The sequence below is a fragment of the Anguilla anguilla genome, chromosome 13 (assembly GCF_013347855.1).
Source record: "Anguilla anguilla isolate fAngAng1 chromosome 13, fAngAng1.pri, whole genome shotgun sequence".
In the NCBI taxonomy this organism is placed as follows: Eukaryota; Metazoa; Chordata; class Actinopteri; order Anguilliformes; family Anguillidae; genus Anguilla; species Anguilla anguilla.
The window spans coordinates 22989657-23011529 of record NC_049213.1 but is presented as its reverse complement, the minus strand read 5'-3'; the positions used below and the strand labels follow the sequence as shown (position 1 = coordinate 23011529).

The window sequence follows — 21873 nt, the reverse complement described above, 5'->3', positions numbered from 1 at the left end:
GCACGGTCCCAAAAGACCAGTCCGAGCTTAATGCTAACCAGGTCTGACATTTTTTTTAAAAATATGATGTAATTTATGCATTTTGTAATTGGTTATTAAGAATGAACATTTTGATGAAAACATGGTACTGACCTAAAACATGAAAATCAAATACTTGGCATTGGCCAATGAGATTTTGATAGACTATTGTTTCTGGAATTTTAATGACACAGATTTGGTATTGAGCTAATTGCGGGGAACATTGTAAAACAGGGTGTACACCCCCAATGTGTTTCCAGTAAACATTTAGAGGTTGATATGGCAACAGTTTTAGTTTTTTATTTGGCTAATTTGAGCAGAAACACATTCTGTTCGGTGCCAAAAAGACATCTGGATGTACACTTAATGGATATAGGAATATGCAGTCTCCATTGAGGGTTTCACTTTTATGATGACAGTTCACTTTCAAAACAACTGTAAATATTTCAGCAAAATGTCAACATGAACACAACGTGCACACTTACACACACACAGACACACGCAAACACACACACATATGCAAACACAGACACACATGCACATGCATGCACACACACACAGACACACACACGCACTTGCACACGGATGCACGCGCACACACACACAAACACACACACGCACAAAGCACATGCAGGAATAATTACATTTTCCCCACTCCACGGTGCTCTGGAACACCAGGGAGTTTTACAGCACACCGCATCCTCCCACTGAAACCAGAGAGTGGGCCGGATAACAGGAGCCGGGCTGGACTGGGCCGGGGCGTCACCAGCAGACCGTCAAAACCCGGGGAGCGGGGAGACTTTGGGGCCGCTCGTCCTCCCCCTGGCTCGGCCCAGGGGCAGAGAGGACCCGGGCGCGCTGCGTGTTTCAGTCCCGGGTTCTCACCCTCTCTGCCTCCCACGCGTCACCCTCGCCAGTCGCCGGTGATGACACGCGCGGCGGGACCCCCCCCAGCGCGATCGACACAGCGCCCGAAGCGCGCAGCGCCCAAAGTGCGCGCCGCCTTGTAATTACGGCCGAGGAGATCACTCCTCTTCCCCGCAACAGCGTCCTGTAACTGCCCTCCTCTGGTGCTGCGGTCCTCTCCGACACCAGAGGCCAGCTTCGGCTCAGCCCAGCTAGCGCGCTCATCTGTGTAAAGCATTTGTCAGCCCAGCAGCCCAGCAGGCTGCACGCCGCTCTCCCCAGCCGCTGGCTCTCCCACACAACTCGGGAAAGAGCAGAAATATTTGGCTTTACACGCTGTCTGCGACCCCGCCGGTAACGTACGCTGTCCTTTACTCTCTGTCTCCAGCTCCATCTTTCTCTCTGCCTAAAAGAGTTAACTTTCGTTTGCTTAAGAGAGCGCTTCGGTGGCACGAGGGTCGGTCTGTCATGTTTCTGGACGTAATTATCCTTTCACACGTGTTCCACTTTGCATGGAGTGTTTCCCATCTGCAAATATCATACTGTGGTTGTGCTGCGTATTCGACGTACAAAAAGAAGTCAGGACAGGACAAAGAGAACTACATTCTCCACAAATGCGTTGTCTGCTTTTTATCATGCAGTTGTGCTTTTCCTGTCTTTTGGAGGAGTAGAGAAACAGGATGTTGTTCCATGTCATTTGTAGTTTGTGATCATAAATCACAATCTTTGTTTGGAAAAGCTTTTGTTTTGATAAGACGTATGCTCGTCCTCGAGGGGAGGGAGAAATACGGATACTCAGTAAAACATTTTTCTGTTCTGCACAACAAAACCATTTTAAAAAGGCAAAATGGCTGTGCTGGAGAAAGTTACCCTGACTGCAGAACCATTAAAGCAGACAGGAGGAATATTTCTGTTCTAATCTTGGTATTTTTTTTCCAGACGTTTCCCATTTGAGCCTTGTCATCCTAAGGACCACACCAATTATAATACTTTCCTTTCTGTATTTTCCCCCTCTCTCTCAGGCTGCAAGGCTTTTTTTTCTTCCCTGCAACAATTCCTGAACCGATTTATTGCTAACCACATGATCCCCAGCCCCCAGGGCCCGGGCTTGTTTTGCACACAGTGGGAGAACCGGCCCACCAGAGCGTGTTTGGACTTCCCTTCCGCTCCCTGCCCATCAGATAGCCGCGCCAGAGTGCCGCGTCTCCGCGTCGCTCACGGAAACTGGCACGGCGCTGCGCGCTGCGCTGCTTTTCAGGGTGGCACGCTGCGTGTCGCTACGCGTGTCTCCCGCCGACAGCCCGCCCGCGTTCCCTCAGACCCCGCGCCCTCTCTCCGTGAGTTTGGAAACAGACACTGACCCGCCTCCGCTGCCTTGTGCGGCGGTGCTCTGGTCACTGTCGGTTAAGACAATAAACCTCCGCGGGTTTTTGGCAGGCACATGTAGGATGCTTATCTTGGCAAGGAGCACAGAGAGACTGTTCATGGAAGCAATTGTTGGGGGAAAAAAAACCTGCAGAAATATTCCACCTTGAGTAGTTTCTCCGGCGAAGGCTGTAATTAGCGATGTAATGAAGTCATTTGGGGGGTTGCTTGGTTACGCTGATCTTTGTTCTCTACTCCTGTATTTGGTTCCTCCAGGATGTGAATCTTGTATTAGCCGTCATTGTGTAAGTGGCAGTACAGCTCATGACAGCAATCTACTATTGGGGTTACAAAATGTTTTTTTTTTTTTTTTTTTTTTTAAATAAAGTTGTTTGGAGGACTTATCAAATGCATGCAGCAATGGAAGGGAACCCCTTAAGATGAAGAGAAGACTGACAACAACTGTTTAATGGCCTTGGACTGGAATAAAATAAAATACATATATAAACAGTGCAAGTGTTAGACGAAACATCAAATGACTGTAACAATCTGGCTGTGACTGTGCCTGTCCATGATTAGCTGTATTAAGAGCTGCTGTTGTTACTATAATTGCCTTTATAATGACCCCATTTCTTGTCTTGGGTAGAGAAGCACAAACCATTCAGAAAAATCCTGGCTCGTCATTTATCCATTTGTCCATACAATGAGCAACATTTTCAAATGTCATGAAAACATTATTTATTATGTGTTAGCAAAAATTATGAAAAGAAAGATTTTCTGAAACAAATCACTGCAAACACTTTGTGTGTTTTACAGTATGTGTGTTTGATTAGATTTTATTAGGATCTCAATGAGCAGATGTGTGTGAGTGTGTCTGCTTGTGTGTGTGTGTGTGTGTGTGTGTGCGCGCGCATGCGCTTACATGTGTGCTTGCATGTATAGGTGCCAGTGTGTGGACACGTGTGCATTACTTTGCATGATAATTTAGATTTGGCTGCAGCCCACGGTAGCAAGACAGCAGAATGTCTGTGCCTGAACGGTGCCTGTTTGTACAAAGGCCATGTACACGGTGCATGAACAATGCAGAGAAAAGGCCACCTTCAAAAGAAACATACAATGAACGGTGCTCCATTCTTTTTCTGGATGGGGCCTTCCACCCATACACTCCCATACACTTTACGACAGAGAAAATCACCTGAAAGAGGTGAGCCTGATTAAAAGGTCATTTGGTGACACGTCCAGAAGCGAGTGTCTAAAGTGCTGCTGTGAGCCATCGCGCTCCTCACCGCCCGGGGGAGATTAGGATCAGGGGAGAGACTCCCAGGCTGCATTGTGCCTTGCTATTTAATGTCTGAGACTTGTTATTAGGAGGAATGTGTGGAGTACCTGCATATTAAGACACAGCTATATCTAGGATTCAACAGGGAGGAAAAATCCTCTTTCTCTCTCGTCTCCGCAGCACTCCGCACCTCCCCAGGCAAACCGCCCCCCCACCCCGAAATGAAGGCAGGAGTCATACTTACTCTAGCCCTGCTCCTCCACCTGGGCCTCGGACTCGCCCAGGAGGCAGAGAGGGGGAAGAGGAGAAGAGGAGGACAGAAGAGAGGGAGGAACAGGTCCATGAGGCAGAATTCGGACGTGCTGGCCCGGCTGAGGAGCGTTCCCGTGGACAACGGCGACGACGGCGTGTCCGTGTTCATCGAGTCTTACAGGAACGTCAACGAGCTGGAGTCCAACTACAACGTCATACCGGGTCAGTGCGCTCCACACTTAGCTACACTACAGAGGGTTCCCTTTTCATAACGTAATCAACCTATTTCACCATTGTTGTTTTAAAGCTTTTCTTTTTGTCGCTACTCAAGTGTATATGCATGGCTGACGATGGTGATGGCTCATATGACTGAAACAATACTTTGGTTAGAATAACATAAGCAACAAGAATTCAAACTCATTTTTTGTTTGTTGACTGAAGATGTTTTACTAAGAACAATGTCCACCGCTGGTATTCTTGATTACCCAACTAGGTTATAAAAGTAGGCCACATTCATAGGTGGTTATCGTTATAATTGCGTTTAAAAACTGCCCTCCTCACAGCTGTCCGTTTCACAGAACCCAGAATGCGCCGCGGTCCAGCGCCGCACAGCACGCGGGCTCAGGCAGTGACCTCACCCCCAGGCGCAGCAGCAAGCTCTCAGAGATGTTTTCAGGAGAGGCTGAAGGTTCAGGTTTTTTTACGAAACTGATTCTCTTAGACCAGGGTCGCCTCCAAACATAGAGAGGGATGCGCACAGTGATTTGATTGGACTTATTTCAGCTTATCCATTCTCTCTTCTTCAGATTAAAGCTCTGCTCTCTTCCTTAGGTCTAGTAAGTATTAGGATGGCAGCCATGGAAACAATCACTTACAATGGAATCCACTGAGCATCTACAGTAGTGCAGCTGTTGTGTAGTAGTAATAGGCACACAGACAAATGCATGTCATTGGTGCACACTGACTAACCAGAAAGCACTCTGTGAATAACAGCACTCTATGCTTGATCATCAGAGCAAGGCTAAACAGAGCGGACGCCTGCCCTTTGTGTAGTACATGAACTGCGCTCAGAGCAAAATGCATGTACAGCACTACGAACATATGTACATGAGCCCTAAACGGGGTAAAATAAATACTTAATCATTTTGGTGCATTTTTGGTGCATCCAACAATGCTTAACAAGGAGAGTTAAGAGGCAAAAGCCCACCGATTAACTGACCTGTGCTCTTTCTGATGCCAGAGCGAGGGAAAAAGGCTCAGAATGTAAATGAATGCCAGTTTGGCTTTGTGCAGTTTACTGCAGACTCAGCAGAAAAGCCGTGCTGGTGGGAGCTGCATGGTGAGGAGGGTTTTCCATAGCGACAGCGCACGCGCTCAGTTCGCCCTCGGCAGGAGCACACGGCCACGGCCGCAGCCTCTGCGCTCTGGCCCTCAGCCTGCGACGGTTTCTCAGAAGGGCCGCAGTCCCAGCCCGCTGACCTCAGGGCTGGGCTGGATTACCTCACCACACTGACCACACCCGCTAAACTGACCACGGGCGCTGACCAATCGGGGCAGAGCGGACCGCATTCCAGCCTTACGGTCACCACACAGGCAGACAGCAGACAAGCAGGGCTGCAGCTCTCTGTCCAATGAGAAGCTGAGTTTTAGGCGACAATTTGCTGCCTGGATTACTACTGCAGTGGAGGTATTAATTCTGACAGCACACACTTCAATTAATCAAAAAAGATCAAAACAGTGTAACGGAGTGTCATTTAACAAAAATCTGTCATATTTCTGAAAAAAAGCAGGACCACAAAGCTTTTTTAAAGATCCTATGCTCAATGAAAATAGATTGCAATCAAAGGTCAGGTCCAGGTTATTTTAATAAGAACTCAAGCAGAATCGAGCAAGGCATGTCAGACTTAGGTTCCGCTGTTTCACAGTGATTGCTAACATGTGTGGGACACAGCCTGAACTGAAACCGATGGAGCGAGATATCACTAAACCAGGAAACCTTCAGACCTTCATTAAGCCTTGAGATTACATAATAGCACAGGATTAGGCAAAGGAAACTAATATAGCCAGTGCTTTTGTAATGGAAAGAAAGCCCTTGTTTCTCCTCTGCGTGCCTCCTGCCAAAGACCCCCTGGTGAGAGATGGAGCATTAGAACCTGAACCAAACATCCCAGCAAATATCCCAGCAATCTGTAAAAGATGAGACCTGGACAGAAGAGCTGGGATGAAGAATACCCAGAGATGCCAAAAAGCGTGATGTCTGTAGGGGAAGACGGCCGACAGTCTCTCCTGACAGGGAAACCAGAGTTTCCCCGTTTCTGCGCTTGTTTGCAGGTTCTTTGATTTCAGGCTTTCATCAGATAAAGAACAAACACTGCCCTGTATTCTTGCCTTCAGATGGCTTTTGTCATGGGGGAAGAAAACCTCACAAACCCACAACAAGGGGAGAGGGAGCAGAGCGAAAATGACACAAGTAATTTCTTTGTGTCTTGCCCACAGTAAATACACATGGCTGGTGCTTTCAGACATATAATTATGATGTAGTGCTAAAATTGGCAACAATTTTTACCTCAACTTTCAAATACAGCAATTTGACACTGACACACGAAGGGGGAAAATAACTACATGCGACTGAAATTGCGACAAAACGTCTATTGACGAACACCAAATGACATTCTAGCTGTATCCTGGCAAACAAGTTCTCATGAAAATAACCAAACATAGAGAAAAATGAACACATCCATAGACCTCATATCCATATAATGGATAATAAGCAGTATGTGAACTAAGTCTGTATACCTCCAGTCATTCTATCATTCCACTGGCATGGAGATGTTTTCTCACACCAATAAAATAAATGATCATGATGTGTCATATACATAAAAGCTATACTTGGAAACACCCATTAGCCAACTATGGGAACAATGCTAGAGCCTGAGGTTTTATTTACAATTCCTATTAAATTCCAGTTCACTTGTCCCCTTGACAAAATTAGAACAAACGTTACAGAATATAGATAAGCCAGCTCACTGGCCGCTTCACTACTACATAAGGAACACAGTGTGCCAGTGATCTGGTCCCCTCAGTGTGTGGACCAGGGCATCACCATGTCTAACAGGGCTGTTGGCCCACTGTGTGTCCTCAGTGTGTGGACCAGGGCATCACCATGTCTAACAGGGCTGTCTGGCCCCCTGTGTGTCCTCAGTGTGTGGACCAGGGCATCACCATGTCTAACAGGGCTGTCTGGCCCCCTGTGTGTCCTCAGTGTGTGGACCAGGGCATCACCATGTCTAACAGGGCTGTCTGGCCCCCTGTGTGTCCTCAGTGTGTGGACCAGGGCATCACCATGTCTGACAGGGCTGTCTGGCCCCCTGTGTGTCCTCAGGGAGGAAGGGGCAGTGTCTGTACCAGGGCATCACCATGTCTGACAGGGCTGTCTGGTCCCCTGTGTGTCCTCAGGGAGGAAGGGGCAGTGTCTGTACCAGGGCATCACCATGTTTGACAGGGCTGTCTGGTCCCCTGTGTCTCCTCAGGGAGGAAGGGGCAGTGTCTGTACCAGGGCATCACCATGTTTGACAGGGCCGTCTGGTCCCCTGTGTCTCCTCAGGGAGGAAGGGGCAGTGTCTGTACCAGGGCATCACCATGTCTGACAGGGCTGTCTGGTCCCCTGTGTGTCCTCAGGGAGGAAGGGGCAGTGTCTGTACCAGGGCATCACCATGTTTGACAGGGCCGTCTGGTCCCCTGTGTCTCCTCAGGGAGGAAGGGGCAGTGTCTGTACCAGGGCATCACCATGTTTGACAGGGCCGTCTGGTCCCCTGTGTCTCCTCAGGGAGGAAGGGGCAGTGTCTGTACCAGGGCATCACCATGTCTGACAGGGCTGTCTGGTCCCCTGTGTGTCCTCAGGGAGGAAGGGGCAGTGTCTGTACCAGGGCATCACCATGTTTGACAGGGCTGTCTGGTCCCCTGTGTCTCCTCAGGGAGGAAGGGGCAGTGTCTGTACCAGGGCATCACCATGTTTGACAGGGCCGTCTGGTCCCCCAAGCCCTGCCTCACCTGCCTGTGCTCCGAAGGGCGGGTGGCCTGTGACGAGGTCACCTGCCCACGACTGCGCTGCCAGCATACCGCCATCCCAGCCGGAGAGTGCTGCCCGGCCTGCAGTGACCCCGGTATCTACCCCGCCCCCCTCCCTAAACCTCTCCATAGACACACCCACCCACCCCAAATGCTGTCTGTCCACCCACTGCTCATGTGCCCAATGACACATCAAACTCAGGCATTATCATTATTATTATTACTATTACTATTATTACTATTATTATTATGATTATGTGTTTTAATGGGGAAAGTTGTGCATTAAGGAGATGAGAGATGGATTTTCCATGCGTGGTGAGATGATGTACTGTTCAGCCTTGTGATAATGGCACAGGAAATGCACAGAAATGCAGCGGGTAACTCTCAGAAGGCCCTTAGGTCCTCCAGGCTTCTCTGTCGCCTGGACATCGGCGCAGCCGCTCAGCATCTCACCACGGAAACATCTCCTTCAAATGGCAAAAATTTGCATGTGACCATAATCCAGGGCAGCCAATGAAAATGTTCAGAAAATGAAAGACGCAGCTTTTTCCTGTGGTTTTTCGCGGAGGTTGCTCCGGACTTGACCGTGACGTGGGGCAGCTTGCAGCCCTGCGATTCAGTTCAGTTTAAAGTTTTTAACAGAATAAGTATTGACTGGCTGCTTACAGTAAGGCTCACTTCACCGCAACTTCACTATTCAGCGCAAATGTCCCCTCGCATGGGACATTCTGAACCACAAAACATTTTTAAATGCTCTGAAAAAAGAAGCTACACCAAATCAGGTGTTTTGCAAATGAATAAGGATTGTGTAATCATAATGAGCTCACTCAAGCCCTTACGCTCTTAAAACTAAAACTTAAACTTGTGCAAAACATAAACAGGTGCATCTAAACTTAGCAGCAGGTGAGGACCCAAAAATGGTTGCAGCACGAGGAGGACATGTGAATCCACACAGTGCTCTTGCTTCTGCGCTTACTTACAGTAAAACTGCACACAAAGACAATGTTTCTATGCAATGAGCTCACCACAACTGACCACAATGATGGAGCAATCAGGGTTCACCTTCCCATCTAATAACAATCGAGGGAAAGTAAGGCTCACTGGTGTGTGCACACACAGGCACGTACACACACCACACACACACACAATACTTGTTCTGAGAGAAACAGTACGATATAGCGGATGATGCATAGGCTCGCAACAGCATGAGGGAATGGGACTGCTTCGGCCCAGCCACAATCAGGTTTTCCAAACTTTCAGATCTCTCAAAATGGCTCCGGGCTATGTCTCAGATGAGCTTTTGAAAAAACACCCGGGCGTCTAGTTTCTCAGACAATCGTCTTAGAAATTGGCAAGACTTGAAGCATGCAAGTCCAGTTCCATGTCTGGACCTGGTGTGGTTTTTCATGAAGAGCACAAGCTTAGAAAGGGTTGTGCGCGCTACAGCCTATAGGTGCTCCTCAGGCCAAAACCACTACAGAGACCGAGCAATATAACGCGGCTCCGACAATGTGCCGGATCAGGACCCAGACTCAGATTTCATTCAGTCTTTCCAAGAGGAAACAAAAAACAACAAAACACTTTTTAAATAAACAACACAGTACGGGGTTGCCAAGAGGTTAAGTTGATTGGAAAATGGATGTTACTAGACAGGAAGAACTATAACCAATGCTAATCCAAAAATAACTGCGTTCCTTATTCAAATAAAAATATTTTTCTCAGCAGCAGGGGCTTCCACCATGCATATACGTCTTCATTCCTCCCCTCACCCCCGGTTTTTATATATATATATATATAAATATATATATATATATATATATATATATATATAGTATATACATACATACATTATATATATGTATATATATATACACAGTATATGCGTGTATGTGTGTGTATACACACATGTATGTATGTATCTGTATATACATTGTGTGTATAAATGTAGAAATTCATACATTTATAAATGCAAAATGTACATAACTACATATGTAAAATACACATACATACGGACATTCATTTATATTGTATATTTTACAATATAAAGAACAACATAGATCAATGGAGGATCTCTAAGAGTAAACTTAACTAATGTATTGTTACAAATCATCTTGGTTTGGCACACATTATTTGGAGAACAGCAGCTATTGTGAAACATCTATTAACTGTCTATATGAAATGATTTATTAACAAACTAATAAATCATACAAGAAAAGACATGATATGCTGTTTCACACAACATATTATGTGCTGTGTGTGTGTTATGTTACTGTGTGCCTCACCATACTACCCCTGTGCTGCTGTTTCTCTCTCCCTCATTCCTCCTTTCACACGCCTTCCTCCCGCTCCCTCCCTCCATCATGGTGCATGTCTCCCCAGTCCCTGATGCCCCTGAACTCTCTGGCGATTTCTCAGAGCTCAACGACCCCAGCGAGCAGGCCCCGGCCGTCCCACACACCCAGGAGCACATCGACCAGCTGCTGAGGAGGGAAGAGCAGGTCCACCGGGAGGAAGAGGAGCGTGCGCGCCAGCAGGACGCCGAGCGCAGGAGGAAGAGGAGGCAGAAGAAGCTGCAGGCCAAGAAGCAGAAGGAGCTCTTTGAGGAGAGGAGGCGCGAGGAGGAGGCGCTGCAGGAGAAGATGGAGAAGGAGGAAGAGGAGAAGAGGCGCGAGGAGCAGCGGAGGCGCGAGGAAGAGGCGGCGGCGGTGGAGAGGGCGAGGAAGCAGAGGATGGAGGAGGAGAGGAGGCTGGAGGAGGACAGGAGGAGAAGGCTGGAGATGGAGAGGAGGCAGCTGCTGAGGGTGCTGGAGGAGGACTGGGAAGGAGTGGGGGAGGACATTGAGCGGGAGTGGGAGGGAGGCGAGAGAGAGTTGGAAGGAGGAGAGAGAGAGTGGGAAGGAGGAGAGAGAGAGTGGGAAGGAGGTGAGAGAGGGTGGGAAGGAGGAGAGAGAGAGTGGGAAGGAGGTGAGAGAGAGTGGGAGGGACGAGAGAGGGAGTTGGAGGGACTGGAGAGAGAGTGGGAGGAGAGAGAAGATTATGAGGTGGGGTCAGAGGAGGAAATCTGGCTGAGAGGAGATGTGTTTGAAATGCCACGGCGGCGCACCTCCCCAGGGGAGGCCGCACCCCTCCCTGCTCCTCGGGTTGAGGAACCCAACCACCTCAACCCCTCCCTCCCCCCCGGTTGCGTCATCTCCGACGTCACAGTAACCTGCAAGAACGCCCACTTCACCAACATCCCACCGCTGTCCATCCCCCAACTCAAGGCTCTGAGCCTAGAAGGTGAGGTAGCCATCAAAACTACACACACCTACCAGTCCTGGGTCACAGGTACAATACATGGCCAAAAGTATGTGGACACCTGACATCCATAAATTTAAAAGTATGGGCATAAATATGAAGTTGGTCCAACCATTGCTGCTATAACAACCTCCACTCTTCTGGGAAGGCTTTATACTAGATGTTGGAGCATTGCTGCAGGGATTTGCTTCCATTCAGCCAGAAAAGCATTAGTGAGGTTGGGCACTGATTGGGTGAATAGGCCTGGCTTGCAGCTTCCAAATCTGGAAAAACAGCAACAGACCAAAGGGTGTCCAGATACTTCTGGTCCCAAGGCTTAAAAAAGTAGGAGTAGACAAGATGGAAATAGGTAAGATGTTTCCAGTTCATCTACACTAAAATGTGAAGAGGTCACACAGCACCAGCTGGAGTTGTGCACTCATCTTGATTAAAGATTCAAAAGTTATGGCACCCAGATACAAAGTCGGGACCAAAACGTCCAAACTATTTCCCCTTGTTCAAAAAAAAAAAAGTGGTTTTAGTTATTACAGCTGTGGGTCAGATAAGTGGCCTTTTCATAAATAAGCAGAGTCATTTTAACGATTTGAAGAGCTGATCTCATGTGGCTTATTTTCCGCCCACAGGGAATGATATCACCACGGTTCCAGAAGGGGCCTTCAACGGCCTCCCCAACTTGGAGTGGATCAACCTCAGCAAGAACAAACTCACTTCATCCGGCATCCACCCGCAAGTGTTCAAAGTAAAGAAACGACGTCCGTTTCCTTTCCCCCACAACATATTGGATAGGGATTATCCTTGATACACACACAGTAGTTCTTGCATAAATCAATGGCAATTCAAACTGCAATTGGAGAGAGGTAGTGTAATCATGGTTCCAAAAGCCCCAACTATGCATTCCAATGTCTGATGATTCTAAACTGGCCACAAGCAATCCAAAATTAACGTGTGAAACATTTGCTCCATTTTTCAAAATTGAGCATCATTTGAATAATGGACTACATGTGGAAATTATTTCGTATTTCAAAATAACATGTCTACTGCATTTTAAAAGAATCACCAGGTGCCAGTAGCTTTAGGAGATCTCGGATTTACTTGACTGACCCGCCATTTTTTCTTTTATGAAATGTGAAATTTCCATGCTTTCTCTGGCAGCAACCTTATGATTTTATCATTATGCATGAATAGTATATATCCATCTGCAAATGTGTGATTAGTATATATCCATCAGCAAATGCTTGAATAGTATATATCCATCTGCAAATGTGTGAATAATATATATCCATCTGCATATGTGTGAATAGTATATATCCATCTGCAAATGCTTGAATAGTATATACACATCTGCAAAACTATCATTTTTTTCTACAAGAAATACTATTTTATAACCAACCTGGCATTATTACATCTACCTCAAAAAAGCCAAATTCAAACTTTGCTTTGTATTTCAAGCACACATATGTTGACAGCCCTGTAGATTACGCATGGCATCACCGCTTACAAATCCCACCGAACGTTCTCTTTCATGGCTTGGACCCCATTTCAGAGTCTGGCTTTTCTGAGCTGTGTGCAATGGAACTCACAGGTTGCTCACAACAGAGCACTCAGGCCTTGACAACGAGCCCCTCTCCCACCCTGCTCAGACAGAAGCCTGCGGGACTCTTTTAAAGAGGAAAAACAAATTCCATGGCACTCGTTTGTGTAAAACATCAGCGGTATTCTAGGAACACATTATGCTTTTCTTCCTTATTATTCTTGGGTCCAAATAACTCGTTGTAGAGGACAAAAACGAGCACGAGCTCTTTGCACTGGAGAGCTTGAGCAGTCTACAAAAAACGAAGCAGAGAAAGAGAGAGAGACTGTTTACATGACACTCCCAGTCTCAGAGCACAGGAGAAACCAACACCATCTGTCTGACAGGAGAAATATAGACCAACAAAATAACAGGAGAAACTGATACACACACAGGACATCATGCCAATGCCCTCTGCTTATCCAGTATTTGCTCACTCATATTTAGGTCCCCTAAAAGCCTTCAGGATTGTCAACGAATGTTTCTTGTTAACCCCTAAATGAATGTCTCTTTTTGTCCTTGTACTCCTTAAAGGGTCTGAAGTTCCTGACACGCCTGTACATGGATGGAAACCTTCTGGAGTTCATTCCCTCAGAGCTGCCCCCCAGCTTACAGGAGCTGAAGATCAATGAAAACAACCTTCGAGGCATTAATGAGAACAGCATGCAAAGTACAGGAACTCTACACCATTTATAAATACTCAGGGAGTTTTCCCTTACCACTGTCACCTTGGATTGCTTAGTGGAAATTTAGGTCAGGGTAACAGCGAGGTGTAGTTTAACATTGCAGGCACACTGCAGAAATTGAATAAAACAGGCTAATGAAAGTCTACATTTTCCTCAAAGTATCCGTCTGCATTTTACCCATCCATGTGCCCTCATGTTAAATTTCCTTTGAAAAACCGCTCAACTTCATAGACAGATAATGTTTGTTTTTGAAAACGGCACAAATTCTAACCTGTTGCAGGCTGCTTTGACTAAAAACATCTGCCAAGTAACTAAAATGTCCATTATAAACAACTAATCTCCCCAGTAACAATATTTAATAACATAATGCAACATACAGCAGTGCTAGTCCACTGTACCAGGTAATAAAAAAAACTTTTCCACGCACTGTAATCCCTGACAGATCTGAAGAACCTCATCACATTGGAGTTGGAAGGGAATATGCTGAGTGAGGGAAACGTGGCTCCCTCAGCCTTCCTGCCCCTCGCGCAGCTGTCCTACCTGCGACTGGGCAGAAACCACTTCCGCACCATTCCACAGGGCCTCCCCGCATCTCTGCAGGTGGGCGTCGCCCAGGACACCACTGGCACCGCCCGAAAGTCAGCCACGGCACTGTTTGTCCTCAATGGGAATGCCAACCAGAATATGGAGAATTCATGTGCACCGCTGAATTCAGCTGATGCACATTTACCCTGTCATAGTCTCCGCCGGGGCCTGAATAAAATCAGCACTGCCTGGTAAACAGGCATCTGTTTTTAATGGACCGCAATTCAGACCTCCAGAGGCAGGGTGCATCATCCAAATCATTTTGTTGAGGAATCATTAACAAGCCCTCCCAATCCATTGCCTATCTCAATTAAATCTGCACTTAGATCTCAGTATTTAAGGTTCAGTGAATAATTTCATGCCATTCAACATCACAGAACTCCATAGAAAAAATGTTTGTACAGCTGAAATAATGTCTCAGTTGCAGTTACAGGAAAAACAGAAACCATGGAACATATACTTACACTGCCATTGGGGGGGGGATGCAGGTATTTTAATATTTATGTTTTTTGGCTGTAATCAAGGTGATAAATAACACCACTCTTCATAAGCCAAAAAAACCTACTTCTGTTACATATCAGTTTTCATATCATACATTATATGCATTGTAAATGGTAAATAAGCATTTACTTGCGATCTAGTATTTTAAGTCATCAGGATTTCACCTCTGGGAAAACATTTAAGTCAAAACAACAATTACGGTTATCCAGATCACTCCAGCTCACCACACAAACAGATACTTTAGCAGGTTATTAGACTACAACATACTTTTATGTGTACTGCCAATGGCAGTGATACTCTTATGAAGTGTAATATGGGCAGTGATTGCATACTATAGAAATGAATACATGTCAAGCATTATTCTTGCTGCTTTTCAGGAACTCCATCTTGAAAACAATGTCATTGAAGAAATATCAGAAACTGTCTTCAATCACTCAAGAAACCTGAATATTGTTGTCCTAAGGCACAATCGGCTAGATGAGACTAGGATTGCTCCTTTGGCCTGGATCAATCACAAGTAAGTGTTGTCATTTAGCTGTCCATGTTCTTAAGAGGTAGTGCACTATGTACAGTTAAGTGCTGTAATTAGCTCTTCAGGTTCTTAGGAGGTAGTATACTACATAAGCGCTGTCATTAGCTATCAGCGTTTCTTTGAGGTGGTGTATGATTTTAGTGCTGTCATTAGCTATCCACGTTCTTAGGAGGTAATATACTATTTAAGTGCTGTCAATAACTATCCATGTTCTTAAGAGCGCAACACTTATGAGGATATTGCCTTCTGGGATTCTTAAAAAAAACACCATTTGTAACAGCAAAATGATTTAGGCATTATTTTAAATGGTAAAAAAAAACAATTAGGGTTATTTACTCTTAGTATACTTACTATAAAGTAATATAGAATATAACATTGAGTAATGGTGTAAAACAAAGTATTCAGAGGATCAAAACAGACAGCTGACAGGAATAAGCAGGACACGGTTCTTGCCAGGAGGCCCCTGAGATTTCACCTCATTCACTGATATACTGATGATTTATTAACTTCAATACTGGTGCACCGTTAACTTGTCCACTTGAATACTGGAACCAAGTTAGCTTATTCACATGAAAACTGGTGCTTAATAAACCTATTCACACACCGATAGTGATGTATAGCAAATCTATTCACACACGTGTACTGGTGCACAGTAAACTAATTCACACATGCATAATAAACCTATTCACATATGTATACTGGTGGACAGTAAACACATTCACATATGGATACTGGTGGACAGTAAACACATTCACATATGGATACTGGTTTTAGTGCAAGTCTTTCACAAATTATAAAAGCCCTTCTTTTATTTGTAAAAGATGTAGCAAAAAAAAATGCCTAATTAGAGTAGTAGTAAATAAAGGATTCTGGCATAGCCTATGCCCTGCTCTATAATTCAAATCAAGTCTTGGCTTAAGCCTGAATGTGCTATTACACCACTGGCATAAAGTAAACAACCAACACAGACTGCTCTTCACAAGTACTAGGTCCATAGGCTGCCTTTGATCTCTCAAAAACCTCCAAACAGACTGAGAGAGCTGGAGTCTGGTTTCCTTCTGTATGATGTCAGCTATGATTTAATGAGGTTAAATTGTGAACACACCATGCCTTGGGACCATATGTCAAGGGATGATTCTAAATACCCCATACATGAAAAACAAGTCGACTTGGACCGCGATCCAACCAAACTAATGCGGATGCAGCTTTTCTTTCTTCGCTGCTCAACTTTTGCATATGAAGTTCAGCTTTATAAAAAGTAATTTCCACGGCACACCTCAATACACTGGTTATATTATGTCTTACTTCACACATTTCACATAGACGAGGCTTTAAAGAATCAGTCATGTTTTGTTCAGAAATCATACATTTAATCACAGGGATGAACTGAGCCTGCATGAACAATCTTCAGCTCTGCTTTTAATCAAAACTGCATTAAGTCTGATGTCCTGGTTCTGGTTTCTACAAGGCACCTGGAGTCCATAGACCTCTCACACAACAAGCTTTACCACGTTCCATCGTTCCTGCCAAGATCCCTGGTCCACCTGGTTCTTGTTGGCAACCAAATAGAGAGGATTCCAGGCTACGTGTTTGCCCACATGGATCCTGGCATCGAGTACCTGTACCTCTCCTTCAACAAGCTGGACAGCGAAGGGGTGGACCCGGTGTCCTTTTTTGGGTCCTTCCGCTCCTTGTCAGAGCTGTTTCTAGACCACAACCAGCTCACCACCGTGCCGCTCTCCATCAGAGAGATGAAGTCTCTGAGATTCCTCAGGCTCAATGACAACAACATAGGGTGAGTCTCAGCTTCACCCAGAAAAACCTCACGGCTTGCCTCACTGCTATGGACCATTGCCTACACAACACCTGCTCTCAGCAACAACAAAAAAAAAAAAAGAATTCTTTTTTTTTTTTTTTGTTGAAGGAGCGATGACTTGGCTTTATTCACTCAGTGTTACTGAATCACAACAAGGTGACTTGGTAGTTCAGGAGCACAGATTGTACCCAAAAGGCTGAGGATTAAATGAGCAGATGGGGGACAATACTTGTACTGTACCATTTGTAGGTACTCAAGCTGAATTATTTCAGTAAATTAGGGTTGGTTTTAGGGTTAGGGTTAGATACTTGAGTAAGCATCCAATTGCTAAAAAAATGGAAAGTACATTCAAATGTAAGGAACATCAGTTACCATAGGTAAGGATGCCTGCTAAGTACATTAAAAAACAACTGCATCCTTAAGCCAATAAATGCAGTGTTACTAATGACAACACAGATTTACACCTGCTATACTTTTCAAACAAAAAGTCTTTCAACATACTTTTAACTTGAAAAAAAAAATGCTTCTCATTTTGTGATATTTTTAAAACTCTGGATGAGTTATGCAGCTAAAACGAAGAAAGCTGATCAGCCTGGCCATGTATTTCCTTCTTCCAGGAGCATTGCAGAAGATGCGTTCTGCGACCCTTCGAGTGAAGAAGACTCGAGCCTTATGACACTGCGTCTGGAGAACAACGTCATCGACACCAGGAAAATTTCACCCACCGCCTTCTCCTGCATACACTCTTACTTGAGCATCGTTTTGAAACCTCAGAAGACCAATTAGCGCCTTTATTTCGCTCTGTTCTTACCGCAGGCCGATGAAAACAAAAATAAGCCTGTTCTCCCTAAGCAGGCGACCACTACATCCAAAAAAACCAGAACAAAGCCATTCTGATTTTCTCATGTTGAGTTGGCTATAAAATAAGAATGTACCAGACTATTTTATAAGATTAATTTGTGTATTAACTCCCTCTGATTATGACAGACTTCTATGGCTCCCATTTTTCTTCATCAAAACCTTTATATAAAAGGACATAAATTAATTTGCATATGAACCTTTGACAAAATTTTCTCCATTATGACACTTCGTAGTTATGTATTTAATAATCTGAGAGATAAATCTTGTAGTAAGAGAATTTTTCCCTATTTTTGCACTATGGAGAGCCATTTATTTGAAATACATCTCCTAATACATTCTCATTCTTCAAACATTGTTGGTCATATATTAGCTTATACTGTTCACATTTTTAATCAGAAGCACAGAGAACATGAACCAGGAATCTGGATTTCTTCCTAGAGCGAGTAACATGCCCACAGTTGCTTTTATTACACGACACATATTCAGATGATTCCCTACAGGGAAAAGATGGGGCCACTTTGTTAGGAGAGAAATGGAGAAGGGTCTTGTTTGTTTGTTTACAGAACACTACTGAAATTTGGGTTTAAACAGTACTGATTTTGGTCACTAGTTAAATGTGCAACTGATACGTAGATTAAAGTACCTTTGCATAGGTTATCGCAGTACTTAACAGCACAACGTCAACAGACAAACCAAGGAAATGTAACTTTCCGTGGCCTAACTGGTATTACTTATTGGTATTAAAAATGAGAGTGGTATTGAGCTTGTTTTGACATATTAATGGTAGTAGTGAAGAAGATGGGACAGCATTCACAGCAAGTTTTCTGGGTAATAATTACCTATTTCAAATGACTCTGCCTCCAAGCCATACCCATTGTGAATCAACCTAAATTCAAATGCAAGTGCAAATGTAGATGCAAGTGCAAATATGCTACAATCATCAATATTTGTATTTTCACAAATGTTATTTTTGTTACAACTGACACTTGTTAAACTATGTGTTGTTGATGTCTGTATTTCTTTACTATGCATATTTTGCTGCCACATATTACGAGTGGGGATAACCCTTTTGTACTGCAATGTCACATATGTATTTTAAAAACAAACAAATGTACGGGATAGCTACCATAGTTTAATTATTCAAACAGTACTGATGTCAAATTCTGAACTAAACAACCAAATAAAAAAGAATTAAAACAAGCCAACATGAAACTGTGGTACTTGTACTGTGATACTCCGAAAGAGTAACTGGACCATACTGTATGGTCACTGGCAGAATATAGAACAGAATAAATCTATCATCACATCACTAGCAGATCAGCCATTGGAAAATATGACCACAGGACCATGTCATTGCTGTGAACAAATTCTGTAATGTTGCAGACGTTTCAGACCATTACAGTATGTAACAACATGTATCACTGTTGCATGGTGAGACTTCCAAGCAAATATTTGACAGGTCATTATATTTTCCACAGATATCTCAAAATTATATTCCAGTATGGGCAGAATGCAAAGGTCCATCACCATAAACAGCCTCAGAGATCATATTAAAAGAGCACAGCTCCTGCTTCACACTCCACCACCACTGCATGATAGATGGTTTCCACACAAGGGGCTGCTTCTAGATCAGTCATGTGACTTCATATTTAAGGAGGTATGAAAACTTAAGTAAAATTTCAGCCTTGTCTTCTCAGACACTTTCCTTTTCTGAAGCGCAGACACATTTTTGCGATATATCTTGCTGATTAAGTGCTGACTTTTATTTGTATTTTGGTTTATGTAATATTCAGGATGAATGTAGTCCGAGTAATTAGAGAACTCACCCAAGATTTGCAGTTGAGAGAAAAACAAATGGCATAAGTTTTTCTAAATTATGAAATAAAATCACTCACAGAACTGTGTGTCCTTCCCAGTTAAACAGTGGTACCCTAAGACTTTTACTTGTCTCAGCAAACATCACCCAGAAATGTGTCTGCTATACAGACACATTCTTTGCACAACACTAAATTCCCCATCCGTATGGACCGTTTACCCAAGGTGACTCCTAAAATGGCAGATCTTCCATTCCTGATGAAATATATAAAATAAATATGCCTGCTGTCACATATGTGCATACACATGGATGTCTAAATGTGTAACAGATTATAAATGCACACAAAATGGTTAACTGTCTTTGAAATACCTTCTGTGCTCCATGTGTCGAAACGGGATGAGCTAACGTCATGATTTCACATAACCCCAACCAAGACTTTTTTTGAACCATACACTGATTCTGAACACGAATGTCTTATTTTGAGAATCTTATTTACCAAAATAAGAAAACTTAATACTATGAAAAAATCAATTGAAATAATGAAACTATTTTGTAAAATGTATTCCCCTTTCTGATAAAGTGGACTTTAAAAAGCTATTTTCCATGTAAGGGAAGCATTATTTACTATATGTAGTCCTGACAGAGGTAGAAAGCCCTAAAGTCCCAACAGTAGCGCACAAATACAATTCTCCCTACTGTACCAAATATGATTTAACTTCTTGGAAAATATTACACCCCTAGAGAGATTATGTAAGAAAATAGTCTTCATGGTTTAAATCCCTGCCAAGCCTAGGTCATGAGCATAGATTTGGACTGTTCTCCAAACTGAATTTTCTGGTGAAGTAAGCACATATAAAGTTTGTCCCAAATTGACCCTGGATATTTTTTCATCTGAGTATTATTCAGCTCTTGGGCTGGTTATAAAAATAAACCAAGGTCTTCCAAAACCTTTGGTACTCTTGGTGCTCATGAACAAAATCTGCCCTTTCCCTCAGAGTCTTACAGGGGAGTAAATAAACCGGACTTTGCAGCACTGCGCACCGAGCTTCCAAAAACCTGCAGCAGCTGTGTCCTGAAGAAAACCGTACCTTTCGCACATCTTGGCTTTCTACCCAGTAGTGACGGTTCATATGAGTCCAGTACTGAGAGGAGAACATAAAACATTTACTCCGGTCACATGAGAACAAGCTAGGAGTAGTCTACAGGTAAAAGCTAATCTCTAAATTTGACCTGTTATTTCACTGCTTTCATAAATTAAAGGATTTTCCTATGAAAAGGATGGGTACTGAAAACGAGCATAAGCTATGCACACTGTGGTGATTGTTCAGTGTATCAATCTGTCCCTTTTTAAAGAAACCATAAATAAAAATGAGGTAGGATTTTTTTGCTCAATTAGTAAGCCATCATTTAAACAGTGCTTCTACCTCCTGTGTTTGGAGGTAATAACCAGAAATAACCTCTACCAAGGTAAAAGTTCTAAGTTCATCCTTATACTTATTTCACCATCAGAGACTTTGGATTCACTGTTAGAGTATTCAGACAGAACAATGTGGCACTGTTAAAAAAAGTAAATAAATAAAAATTTAAAGCAATGATTTCATGCCATGAGCAAATTTGGGCAGTAAAATCATCTGCGATACATGAATGGGTGTAAAAACATGAATAAACACTATACATTACTGTTTATGCTGAACACCGTTTTTCTTCTGTATAGTGGAAAAATATCTATTTGGAATATAGCCTACACATTTACCAATTGCTGCATTCATGTGAATTTACTTTTACTATTTTTTTCTTTTCAGTTCATTAGGTACTGATCATTCCTTGTTTAACTACTGTTTTGCAAGCAAGGGCACTGCATCTTGTATTGACTTTATGGAGTGCAGAGTCTATTCAAGAGCAGCAACACAGTGAAAATGTCATGGGACACAGGCACCATCCTCCAGATTAGACACTGACCAAAAACACATACACTACATACCTAAGCACCTCAGAAAACATACCACGGTACACACACCCAGACACAAACACACACACACTAACATTCACATCACTCAGTGTCCAAGTGCCCTCTGGAATATGCTGAATGCAGGCCAGGTCATGCATCATGAGGACACGCACTTATTTATACTTGACGCCATTGAGGATACACACGGAGGACTCAAGGTCTTGGATTCTTTGAACATCTCTGCATGGCTGTAATATCTCTGCAGGGATGTTCCATTGCAGTATGCAAGTTCCTCCTCTGTATGGATGTTTAATCACCATACAGATGCTAAATCATAGCATCCCAAGAGCGACTTTCAAAAAAAAAAACCAAA

The 21873-nt window shown here is 43.8% G+C and overlaps 1 protein-coding gene across 1 annotated transcript; it reads left to right on the top strand.

Annotated features, from left to right (window-relative positions):
* The first annotated feature begins 697 nt into the window (after nucleotides 1–697).
* Nucleotides 698–17772, top strand: ecm2 (extracellular matrix protein 2, female organ and adipocyte specific). The gene is given in 11 exon segments (XM_035388582.1): nucleotides 698–1278; nucleotides 3749–4042; nucleotides 7795–7983; nucleotides 10268–10689; nucleotides 10891–11167; nucleotides 11809–11924; nucleotides 13290–13425; nucleotides 13884–14041; nucleotides 14905–15044; nucleotides 16528–16854; nucleotides 17493–17772. Coding segments are annotated over 10 exon segments (2298 nt in total). The 5' UTR covers nucleotides 698–1278; nucleotides 3749–3789.
* Nucleotides 17773–21873: the final 4101 nt, after the last annotated feature.